The sequence below is a fragment of the Odocoileus virginianus genome, chromosome 10 (genome assembly GCF_023699985.2).
Source record: "Odocoileus virginianus isolate 20LAN1187 ecotype Illinois chromosome 10, Ovbor_1.2, whole genome shotgun sequence".
Lineage (NCBI taxonomy): Eukaryota > Metazoa > Chordata > Mammalia > Artiodactyla > Cervidae > Odocoileus > Odocoileus virginianus.
Window position 1 is genome coordinate 43,937,264 of NC_069683.1, and position 13,099 is coordinate 43,950,362.

Consider the following 13,099-nt stretch of genomic DNA (forward strand, 5'->3'; position numbering starts at 1 on the left):
ATATCACCAATATGTAGTAAATGTAAATGGAAAGTAACCTTTAAAAATGGTATAAAAATAAAAAACAAAACAGAGAAAAAAAAAAGATCCTGTCCTTGAAGCAGGTGCCCCGGGTCAGGGCCAGGGCCACACTTACCGGGCGAGGGGCAGGCCTCCTCGTCAGAGCCGTCTACACAGTCTCGATATCCGTCGCACACCCAGCTGTCCATCACGCAGGCCCCACTGCTGCACCGATAGTAATTGGGCAGACACGTGGAGGGCCCGGGAGTGGGGGTGGGAAGAACATGTGAATCTGAGAAAACACCAGGCAAGGAAACCCAAAATGTTACAGGAAGCTTGAGCTCAGACCCCGAGGTGTCCCAGACCAGTATGATGTGCCAGGTTCAGCTGCACAGCTAGGGGATGCTGGCACTGTTCTGGGCAGTGGCTCATCTAAAAATCACGTATGGAGGGGTGTCAGGACAGAGTTCCCTTCCCTTCTGTGGAGCGGATTCACCTCACCTATTACACTTGCCTTGGGCTAGTATTCAGATGCGCCTGCTTCTGCAGGGCCTTGTGCAGGCTGGTGGAAGGAAGGGGACTCGGAAGGCACAGGGCAGATGGGAGAATTAATTCCTATCCAGGTTACACCTGTTGTGGTTCACTCAACCCCAACCACCTCAAGAGCAGCTGAGGGACAAGAACACCAAAAAGGAACGGGACGGTCCTGTGTGCACCCCGGTGGCCGCCCGGCGTGTATCACGCACACATGTACGCATCATGACCCACGTGTCACCCAGAGCGCCTGTTACAATGCAGGACACACTGCAGGAGGGAGGCCTCGGGAAGGGTCAGAGGCTGCCGTTCTAACAAGGAGCTGTGTGTCTGCAGCCCACACTCGTGCGGCCAGGCTCTCAAGTTCCCACTGTGCCCTGGAAAGAATAACCCTGACAACAGGAGAGGCCAACTGTGCCGATTTCATAATGGGAGGGGGAGAGAAAACAACTCAGTTACCCACCCGACCCACCCACCCAAAATCACTGCCTAAGCCAGACGCTAAAGAGACAGGTGAGTTCTATGCGGTCTGGGCGGCGGGGCCGTCCCCGACCCTCACCTCCGCAGTCCTTCTCATCAGACCAGTCCCCGCAGTCGTTCTCCCGGTCGCATTTCCACCTGTTGGGGATGCAGTGCCCATTCTCGCACTGGAACTGGAAGTAGCGGGAGCAGGTGGGGGCCTCGGTGGGGTTTTCTGGGGGATGAACCACAGGGTCAGTTGTATGGCCTGCACGGCGTGAACACAGAGCTCCAAGGAACCACAGGTTCCTCACCCAAGCCCCAGGGCAGCCCGCGCGACCCTCCCAGAGAAGGACAAGGCCACTTCCCGGACCGGAGGGAGACCAAGACCATATCCACAAACTGGACAAAAGCTCGCCTCCCTGGACCCGAGGTCATATTCTCTGATCTGTGCTTCTACATCTTGCAAATGACACCCGAGTGGTTTTTTTTTTAATATTTATCCTTTTATTATTTTACTTATTTATGTGTCTGCACCAGGTCTTAGTTGCAGCACATGGGATCTTATAGTTCTAATCTTATGTAAACTCTTAGTTGAGGCATGTGGGACCTAGCTCCCTGCCCAGGGATGGAACCTGGGCCCCCTGCATTGGGAGCACAGAGTCTTAGCCACTGGACCACCAGGGAAGTCCTGATACCCAAGTTTGAATTTTGATAGTCCAGGAAAGGAATGACCTAACTGTTGATGACAACCCAATGGTAACAATGATTCCATCAGGCTGTGACATCTGAAACATTTAGGGGGCGGGGGAAATATACTCCAAAATATTTACCATAAGTCCTCTACCATATTCCTTATACACAATGTCAACTTCCTAACTGGAGAAACAAAATAGAATAAACATACCCTAACCTCTGCTGGTGGAGAAGGAAATGGCAACCCACTCCAGTATTCTTGCCCAGAATATTCCATGGACAGAGGAGGCTGGTGGGCTACGGCCCATGGGGTTGCTAAGAGTTGGGCATGACTTAGTGACTAAACCAACCAACCAACCTCTGCTATGCGGTAGGTTCTCACTTTAAGACTCAATTTGTTACATGCAGATTCAAGACCTGGAAGGGACTACGGCTGAAGAGGGAGAAGGCAAAGCCAAGCACCGTGTGACCTGGAGCCTGGGATGGCTGGGGGCAGAGCTGAGGTCTCCTTACCACAGTTGGCTTCGTCGGAGTCATCGCCACAGTCATCCATCCCATCACACTTCCAGATCAAACTGATGCATACTCCATTCTGACACTGGAAGCTGAACTCGTCACACACCTTGTGGAACTCGGGGTCTCGGGCTAGGGAAGGAACCAACCTACATAAGTCCAGATTACTTCCACACTGGAGAGCTCAATGTGGCACTGTTGTTTGGAAACAAGAGGTGAGAACAAAGGCCCTCCACCGAGAGATGGCCCAGCTAGCTAATGTGAGGTCATTAGGACGGAGCCCCAGTCTAACAGGACTGGTGTTCTCATAAGGAGAGTAAGTGAAGACACAGACAGAGGATGGCTGTCTACAAGCCAAGGAGAGGCGCCTCAGAGGAAACCAACCCTGCCGACACCCTAACCCCTGATCTGCAGCCCCCAGAACTGTGCGAGATTAAGCCCTCCCGCCCCAGGCTGCGGTCCTCCGTTTGGGCAGCCCAAGCAGACTGATGCGAGTCCCTCTATCATGCAGGCAGGGCAGTCTTGGGGACAGGGCTGTAGCCGTGAATGAGACAAGGACCTGCTCTCAGGCCAGCTGGGGGAGGCAGCCCACTGAATAACTGCAGTGTGCAGAGTGGAGGTGAGTCGGGTACAGACACTGCAGCAAGGTGAGGCGGCCCCTCCGGGGGCACAAGAAAGGCTGCGGGAGGAGGCGACACGTGGGCCAAGACCACTGTCAACCTTGATCCCCACCTTGAGCTGTGCACCAACAACTAACAAGCAAGCTTCTGAAGCAACCAAGGTGAACCTTTCTTGGAAGAGGCAAGTCTGGACCCTCAGGAGACCTGAAAACTGGATGGAGACATGTGCCCAGGGGGGCCCACCCCCCGAGTCTCTCCAGCGCCCCCGACTCACAGCATCCTGCGAACTCCGGGTCCTCGTCGGAGCCATCCCGGCACTGGATGATGCCGTCACACACCATGGACTGGAAGAGGCACTGCTGGCGGTTCTTACACACGAAGTCCATGAAGCGAGTACACAGGGGCTCTGAAAGGGACCAGCGAGGGGAAGGGGCCGTGAGCCCCTGGAGCTGGGGACCTCGTGGGCAGGACATGCTCTGACGGGACGCGCGTTCAGGAGGCGGGGGTAACGGGCACCACCACCAAGCAGGAGCTCTGCGCAAAACCCTGAACTTCAGGACCTCGTTAAACTCCCAGCACAACGTGATGAGAGGGTTACTGTCCCGTTTCCCAAATGAAGCGCAGGGGATGGCAACGTTATGCATTTTGCCAAGAGCACGTGGCTGATGAGGGTGGAGCCAAAACTGAAACCCAGAGCTGCCTGACATCACAGCCCACGATCTTAACCACTATCAACCTAACACTGACTCTTGAATATGGGGTCTGGTAAACTCCTTCTATGAAGGACTGATGTTACCCACTAAACTGTACCTGCCGCCAATTTATATGTTGAAACACTAATCTCCAACGTGACTGGATTTGGAAAAAGGGTGATAATTTTTTTTTTTTTTTTGGCTGTGCCACGTGTCATGTGGGATCTTAGTTCCCCAACCAGGGCCTGAACCTATGCCACTTGCATTGGCAGCACAGAGTCTTAACCACTGGACTTGCAAGGAAGTTTCCTGATAGAGCTTTAAAGAGGAAATCCAGGTTAAGGAAGATAAATAAAGTTAAAAGGATCTATAGGAGTACTGTCCTTCTAAGAAGCACCAGAGATGCAGGCAAAGAGGCCACATGAGGACATGAGAAGAAGGTGGCCTTTACACCTGAGTTGCCACACTAACTCGTCCTTGGATCTCCAGCTTGCTTTTCCCAAGGATGAGCACCACGAATCCCAGACTACGGCACAAAAGAAAACATGGCACACAAAGGGTCAACCATGCCAAAAACTGTTAGCTGAGTGATAATCAGCAACTAGCAAAACCACTGAAGGAGGAGAAATAAGTGTCCAATTCCAGATCACTGGTCCATTTGCAGGACATACTGCAGCTGAACAGTGATGATCGTGGACCATGACCTAATTCTATGGTCACCCGCCACGGCCCCACATCCTCTCCTTCACCCAAACCACGCCTCTCTGCCTCCACCCCTCTCAGAGTTCTGGCCAAGCAGGACCTGACGCAGGCAGGTACCAGGGGAGGAGAGGATTTAGCCCAACGTGAGGACTCACCGCAGTGCTGTTCGTCCGAGCCGTCCGAGCAGTCGTGCAGACCGTCGCAGTGTTTGCTGGATGGGATGCAGGTGCCGTTCGGGCAGCGGAACCCATTGCATTTCTTCTCTGGAAAGTGGTTCAAGGAGCAGCAGGATGAGGAGACAGGCAGACATTCACATCACCGCGGTGCAGATATTTATACCTACATGTGTGTCTCCCTATGGAAGGCTATCACAATTACAGATATACACATACTGTGACCCAGAAATGTAATCTACCCACACGAGGGAAAAACAACAGAGGAACAAGCTTATGCACGCAGCACTGTTTGTAATAGACTGAAAACCACCTACGTATCCATCCGCAGGAGACTGTGAAATAAACTACTGTACACAGGAACACGAGACTGCTATAAAGAGACTGAAGAAGCACTAGGTAAAAACATGTCCTAGATAGACATCATCTGAAAAACCAAGGTACCAAACAACGTGCATGGCATACTACATGTGTAAAAACAGGACAAGTACCTGTCATATATTTAAATCTGCATGTATGCACAGAAATATTCTGAAAGGATACACAGCAAAGCCGGGAAACTGGCAGATGGGAGAAAAACATTTACTGTTTAATCTCCTTATACTTTTTCCACTGTGATCCATGTGAACGTGTTATCTACTCAAAACATTTTTTTTTTAATGAAAAGTAAAACAAAAGCACCAAGTGGGTGGGAAAAAGGAGGACACGAACCCTGATTTTATAGACCCTGGGTTTTTTTAAGCTCTCTTACATCACTCACCATTTTAATTCTTCAGGAATTCTAAACCAAAGCCCTTTTGAAGAAACTTTTACCCCATAAATGTTAAGAATCTTAGGTTTTGCACTTAGTGTAGAATTTTTAGTACTAGGTTATCCATTCTCCTGAACAGAGAGCAACTGCCAGACATTTGGCTTAAACATCACTTCTAGTAGGTCAGTTGCAAACCCAACTCTTGGCAGAATAGTTTCAGGAGGATCAGGGATAAGGCAAGAAAATGTGTTTTAATCCTGTAAAAAGTCATCATCCCCAGGACATTGTTCAAAGGACATCGAAACAGAAACAGTAATTGAGTATCATGAGATGGGGAAATAGATTTCAGCATAAGAAGGTTTTTCACAAGTATAAAATTTAAATTTGTACAAGACAAGTTACCACTCACTCAAGTCAAAAGATAAATTCAAGGGAGGCTTGGGGAAACATCCAATATGTTACTAATGGAGATTCTTTTGGTATAATCACTTGGAAATAGAATCTGGAAACAACAAGAATTGTGGAAATGGATCAGAACCTGTAACCCAGCACTTCCATATGGAGGGATACACCCTGGGAAGTAGCCTCTCAAGGGAAAACTAAGCCTTCATTTCCAAGGACACGGACAGTCTTCGGGACACATAACAGTGCAAAACTGACATTACCCAACCAGGAGCGCCTAAGTGAACCGTATCACAGCAACAGTACAAAGAGGGTGGGCAGTGGCCACGAAAACGCTAACTGCAGAAAAACACAGGCATACGGAGACATCTTCAACACTGCACCACGAACAGAGCAGAACATACAACAGCATGCAGACGACGGCTGCGATCCCAAGGAAATCAGGGATGCGAGTTATGAAATAATGGAAACTACGGATTTTCTCTCTGCCCTTGGTTTCTGGCATAAGGCTCCTCATGAATGAACGTGCTCAGTCAGTCGTGTCCGACGCCCTGGACCCACTGACACAGACTGTTGGGCCCCTCTACCCATGGGGTTTTCCAGGCCAAGAATACCGGTAAGGGCTGCCATTCTTCCTCCAGGGTTCTTTGTGACCCAGGGACCGAACCCACATCTCCTGGTTGGCAGGTGGGTTTTTACTGCCGAGCCACCAAGGAAGCCCAGGATTAACATGTACACACTACTGTATATAAAACAGGTAACGAACAAGGACCTACTGTATAGCACAGGAAATTAAACTCAAAATTCTGGAATAACCTATATGGAGAAAGAATCTGAAAAAGAATGCATGTATGTATATGTACAACTGAATCAAGCTCCCCTGGTGGCTCAGTGGTAAAGAATTCACCTTCCACGCAGGAGACAGGGGTTCGACCCCTGGGATGGGAAGAACTCCTGGAGAATGGCAGCCCACTGCAGTGTTCTTGTCTGGAAAACCCCATGAACAGAGGAGCCTGATGGGCTACAGTCCATGGAGTTGAAAAGAGCTGGACACAACTTAGTGACTAAAGAACAAAACAGAACCACTTTGCTGTTCACCTAAAACTAAGACAACACTGTAAACCAGCTCTACTCCAATATAAAATATATATTTAATTTGGTGTGAAAAAGCATCTTACATATTATGTTTGTGTGGCAGCTATTTTATGCTTAATTTCTATTAACTATCTAAGAATCCTTCTTTAAATCATCTACACTGAAGAAGTTCTAGCTTATGAGTGGTCCCCATTTTCCCAAGGGACCATCACAGAAACCCCTGAGCCATAAAGTATGCCATTTATACAGAAACTGCTGGCTAATTTCTGGCAGAACACTGGTAATGGGACCCTATTTAGTGTTCTGGGGCGGGGCAAGTGGGTTTCCCATTTCTTTTCTTGTTTTTATGGCAGCAACCTGCTTGCACAAGAATTAATTACAGGACTTGCTGGTGGCTCAGTGATAAAAAAAAATCCACCTGCCAAAGCGGGGGGACACGGGTCCGATTCCTGGTCTGGAAAGATTCCATATGCCTCAGAGCAACTAAGCCTGTGTGCGCCACAACTACGAGAGTCCACGGGCAGCAACTGTGGAAACCCGCACGCCTAAAGCCTGTGCTCCAGAAAACAAAAGAAGCCACTGCAATGAGACGCCCATGCACCACAATAAAGAGGAGCCCCCACTCGCTGCAACCAGAGAAAGCCTGTGCAAAGCAATCGAAGACCCAGTGCAGCCAAAAATTAATAAATAATAATAATAAATAATTAAAATCACATAGCCCCGGCCTACATGTGGAACAGTAGCGCCACGCAGAAAGTGAGAGCTCACGAGTGTGCACCAGGCACAGTGGCGACACTGGCCCCTCTCCTGGCCCATCCGTTGCCCCTTTTCCTGAAGAGCAGACACGGGAGACGTGCGGGCTGGGGCCAGAGCATCTGCACTTACCACAGTTGTCCGGATCCTCGTCAGAGCCGTCTTGGCAATCCATGTCACCATCACACGCCCAGCGCTGGGGGATGCAGTGCCCGTTTCGACACTGGAAGTTGGAGGCCTCACAGGTGTGATAGATGGCTGCCAGCGAAACAGGAAAGAAAAATGGTCAAGGCCTCCTTCACCTCCGTGGCCCCATCATCCTCAGGGGCCGACTGCAAAGGAGGAGCATTCTAACAGGTCTAATAGGTATGACGGGGCACTACCCTAAAGGCAGAATGCAGCCTCCTGAAGGGGCATCAGCTCGAGCCTTGGTGTTTATCAGTGTTACACAAGCACAGATGTACACGTTAAAAACTCAGTCACTTTCACAGCAACCTATGAGATCAGTACTCCCCATTTATAGATGAGAATGAGGTCTAGGACACTCAGAAGGTCACCGAGAGTAACAAAGATAATGAACTAGTAATAGCACCAGGCTGTCCAAGTTCAAAGCCTGGGCTTCCTCCAGTCCACCAGGCTCCTTAATCTTCTCACTCCTCCAGATTCTGCTGGACAAGAACAGGCAGTGGGTACTTGGGGCTCTGGGTCCTAGACCTGCTCCAGACACTGTAGGGACCTTGATGTCATCATCTGCATTGATATCTAAAGAGCCCTGTAAGTTGTGAAAGGCCCTGATTTTATAATTCTAAATGAATTGCCCAATTTCATAAGTGGAAAACCTCCAGTCCAAAGAGTATAAAAGATCCATCTAAAATCACAAAGAAAGCACGCCTAAAAACCTAGAATTCCTTAACTTTCTGGACAGCCAAGAGTGACATCTACCAGCAAATAATACATGGCATCCTCTACAATCATGAAAAGAAAACAAAAGGCCAGGGAAATAGTCACTGTTATAACTGAACAGGCTCATTTGCATACACGGGCTGAGGCCACCTGGAAGTCATTTAGAAAATGTCAAAACTTCAGTCAGACTATTTCAGATGCATAGTATCTGCCTGCATCCCAAGCGACACAACTGGCCGCCTTCTCCATCAGATTTCCCTTCCCTCCTCGGATGCAGAGAGCAGTTTGTGTCTGTTCACTGCTGAATGCAAGGCAGGCCTGGCCTTGTTTGCAACCAGCATGAAATAACATAACTAAGACAGACGGGCTCTCTTGGTTGAACTGTGTGGGCAGGGTGTCCTTGTGACAGGAGCAGGCAAAACAAACAAACGTGGGTTGCTGAGTGCAAACCATAGTTACCTATTCAGTTGAGATGGTTGGTAATAAGTGACTCAAGGGTTGGGAAAATGGGCTTCCAATGCCCTCTAGAATTGCTACTGCATTTGAGGCTATTTTGGGAAATAGTTTGAAATACAGAGTCCCTGATTTTTCAAACCACTTCACAACAAAAGGTGATCCATCGTCTGTTGTCTTCTCAAAGACCAATGCTATGTCCAGTCACATGCAAATAAATCTACAGGAAGTTTCAATATTTTACAATATTGGCACTCAGGATCCATTAAACATCTTTATAAAATACACTTATCTCTGATAAGAAAAATAAATGTGTCCCTGCATGTTAGATGAGCTTTGCCCTGGTAATAGCCATTGCCTGGAATACTTCTGATTTATTGGCTTTATAAATCTGATAGCCCTTTAAAAAATTCCTCACCAAAGCCTTGCTTGCTATCATAAAAGATACTGTCACCTAAACCACCACCACATTGAAATACTCACTATTATTCGGCCTATGGATTTCAATTGAAAACAATTTCAGAGTGCTAATGGAGTTTCCAAGTGGACAATGCTGAAGGGCATGTTTGACATCTCCAGATTCTATCACTGGTGCTGAGCTGAGAAAGACTAATTAATTTGCACAATTTCATTCAAGTGGCCAGGAAGGGCTGGCATGCTTAACATAGTCTCTTTTTCTGTCTTCTGAGTAACTTACTAGCTCTCTGACATTGAGTGTCTGATGAATGATATATGTTCAATTGATAATATTTAATTGTAACGATGAAAGAGATGGACTTTAAAATAGACTAAAGAATTTGAGGCAGATAAAGAAGAATCCTTTGCATAGCAGGGTCCATCATGACTGTAAGAATAGAAGGGCTAAAGGGGCAAATGATCATGAAATTAAAATCAGGGTTTCTAACAAACGCCATTACCCTCCGGCTTACTCTTTGACATGAACACATCCCTCCTGACTCGGCAAGACCCTCTGTGACACCTGATCAAAAACATTAGCCAAATAAAAGTGGAGCAGAAGAGATAAGTTAATTACTATGACAAGAAAAGCACTGCCTTATTATAAAGCACCGGACTCTCAGAAAATGAAGGAGGGAAAAAAATGCTAGTATCAATACAATTCGAATGATTAATAATGTAAAAAATAACATAAAGCATACAGGACAGTAAAAAATAAAAGGCAAATTTGAAAAAAGAACCAAATAGAGATTCTCGATCTAAAAAATATAGTCATAGAAATAAAAACAGCTCAGTGGATGTGTGAAACAGGAGATTAGATTCAGCTGGAAAGTGGAATGTTGAACTGGAAGAGAAATCTGAGGAAATAACTCAGAGTCATAAGGAGACAGCAAATCTAAAAACCAAAGGCATAAATATCAGAATGAGAAAGTCCAGGGAATGGCTGATAGCTGCTGCTAAAGACAAAAGAAGACAAAGTAGCAAATAGACATAGCAGAAAAGATAGTGGCTGCAGCTTCCTAGAACTGATGAAAAACATAAATCCTCAGATTTCAGAAGGACAACAAACAGGATAAATAAAGATAATTTTACGCCTAGGTAGGTGAAACTGTGTAACAAACAAAATATAAAAAACCTAAAGGCAACTAGAGAGAAAAGAATGTCAGTTATTATTGGAACAGATAATCTGACAGAAGAATTGAAATCAACACAAAAGAAGCCAGAAAGAAATGGAAAAATTCCACCAAAACACTTAGGGAAAATTACTACAAATCTAGAAAACCGGCTGCATCAATTTCAGTGTTGAGAACTAAAGAAAGACATGTTTATATAAATAAAAACTTTAAGTTTACTACTCATAGACTCTGCTACAAAATACTGAAGGATGAACACAGGAAGGAAGCAGTAAACACAAGAAGGTGAGGTGACAGGTTTCTATAAATAAGTTTGGTTACTAAAAGATAATAATGATGACTGATTTTAGGATTTTTTAAATGTAAAGTTAAAATATGAAGTATTTCACAGTTTTATTTTGTGGGTGGGGGCCATAACATACAGCATGTGGGTTCCTAGTCCCCCAACTAGGGATTGAGCCCGAGCTCCCTGTGTTGGAAAGGTGGAGTCTCAACCATTGGACCGACGGCCAGGGAAGTCCTCGTGTTTTAAAATACTAAATATATACTAAGTTTGTCAATATTGACATTATGGGCAGAGACTGGAATCAAGGCAGGTCCAGGAGAGGGGAAAGATATTAGGAATACGCATTAAGATGTCTAGGGCAACAGCTAAATGCACAGAAATGAAAAGTTCCAAATCAACGCAGGGGGAGGATAAAAGAAACTCAATTCCATGGAAAGCAAAATAAGGAAGGGGAAGAGCCATGAAAAGGCCCAGCACAGACCACGCATGAGACCTGAAGCCCAGAAGAAGTCAGCAGGCCTTGACCCACTTCTTTGGCTCTGTGTGACTTAACTTACTAGGCCAGGAAACGAAGTAACCACACAGTGAGCTCACATACCACCTCCAACTAATCTATGGATGAAGATGGACAATCGCCTTTAAAAGGTTTGGAAGCACAGCCATTGGAACAAGGTTGCAGTGGCCGTGTAGGCACTCTACATTTCCCTAGGCAGCCCTGCCAGAGGAAACGAGAGAGAAAACCTGGGTCAGTGACAAGCCTATCCACAGAAATGAAGTTGTTAATCCACTGTGGAGGACCAGCTCATGCAGCTGAAACACAAGTTTGACGAATGTGGTTGTGCTAATAATACATCCAGTCATCATGAAACTTACAAATGGAAATGCCCAGAGGCACCCCTCTAATTTATCAATCAATGACCCACCCAAACCCAAAGCTTCCAAACAGCCCTTGTGCACTTTCTGGGCTGATGGCGGTTCCTTCCAAGACCTTGTTTATCCCTCCTTCTGCAAGCCAGGCTTTCAAAGAAAGCAATACCTGCAGTCGTTCCAGAAGCAGAGGGGCACACAACAAGACTGAGCCAGAGATGACACAGGCATGGGGAGTTAACGAGCTGGGCAGGAATCTGGTAACATCACAGATCACCCAGTGTGACATATTTGGCCTTTGAGTAGGTCCATTTATTCCTTAAAGCCACATAAAGTCACCTCTAAAATGGAGTATTACAGTTGTGTCAAATTACCCAATCAACAAAGGTTCTACGAACTGGGCATTGGGAGAACATAAAGGAGTAAAAGACCATTTCTGTCCTTCACAAACCAAATCTAAACCAAAGCAGACCACGAGAGTGTGATATAATAGCAGGTCTACTTTTTTCTTCTTTGCTTTTAGAAATTAGGAAGCATGCTCTAAGATCCCAGCTGCTGGACAGTGTAGGAACTGCCAGGATACTGCTGGGGTAAGGACAATTAAGATATGGGAATGAGGGACTTCCCTGGTGGGCCAGTGATTAGGACTTTGCCTTCCAATACAGCGGGTGCAGGTTTGATCCCTGGTCAGGGACCTAGTATCCCATGTGGCCAAAAAACCAAAACATGGGACAGAAGCAGTGTTGTAGCAGATTTAATAAAGACTTTTAAAAAAGGTCCACAACAACAAAAAATCTTTAAGAAAAAAAAAAAGGGAATGAAAAGTGATTTAATCCACAAGCGTGAACACCCATTAACAATAGATGACAAAAGGAAGCCTGAAATACCAGATCTGCCCTCACTTGCCACAAAAGGGTTAAAGGAAACATATTTATCACCAACACCGGCGGGATTTAAGGTAGAACTGAGTGACAATTTCTAAAGGAGGGAGCAGACAAAATTTACTCATCAGCTAGTAGGATTTGTTTTTCTGCCTCTACAACTGTCCCAACTCCTTGCTCTCCCCAACTCCATCATAATGTACATGCCCTCATTTGTTCATTCATTCATTCATTCACAAAAAATAGTGGCGTGAACATAAGTGAACCTAACACCAGCAGAAGAATTAGAATCTTAGACCACTCAGCCTTCTTCTCAGTCTCCTGCTGTTTCCAACTTTTATCTTCAATGAAATCTTACCCCAAACAGGTGCAAGCACAATTTAAGTTTTCACTGTTTAGGGAACATCTTGATGCTCCATTCCAAAACATGAGCTAGTTCACTGCTCCTCAACATATGGTCCCCAGACCAGGGGCCAGTCTGTAAACTCTTTGCTACTGTTCCTAGGAAAATAAACTTGAGCCAAAATGTAAAACAACTGTATCACTCATGACATTGCTCAGTTAATATTCTTCCATAGCAAGACTTTCTCAATGAAGGAAGCAAAGAGCTGGTAACATTTTGGCACAAGGTGATCACAGACCAGCTCTTAGTTTCTAAGGTCCATTTCTTAGAGCCTTGATTCTGTGATCATGTAGGGCTGTAATGCTACCCACTATATGAACAGGTTAA

At 46.2% G+C, this 13,099-nt stretch overlaps 1 protein-coding gene across 2 annotated transcripts in view; it reads right to left on the bottom strand.

Annotated features, from left to right (window-relative positions):
- Positions 1-13,099, bottom strand: part of SORL1 (sortilin related receptor 1) — a 159,450-nt gene that overhangs the window by 36,957 nt on the left and 109,394 nt on the right. For both annotated transcript variants that reach the window (XM_070473463.1, XM_070473464.1), the window contains exons 26-31: positions 7,523-7,648; positions 4,372-4,479; positions 3,097-3,228; positions 2,203-2,334; positions 1,094-1,228; positions 137-292 (exon numbers count right to left, since the gene is read on the bottom strand). In XM_070473463.1, the coding sequence (XP_070329564.1) occupies positions 137-292; positions 1,094-1,228; positions 2,203-2,334; positions 3,097-3,228; positions 4,372-4,479; positions 7,523-7,648 (789 nt within the window). The remainder of the gene's footprint in view (positions 1-136; positions 293-1,093; positions 1,229-2,202; positions 2,335-3,096; positions 3,229-4,371; positions 4,480-7,522; positions 7,649-13,099) is intronic.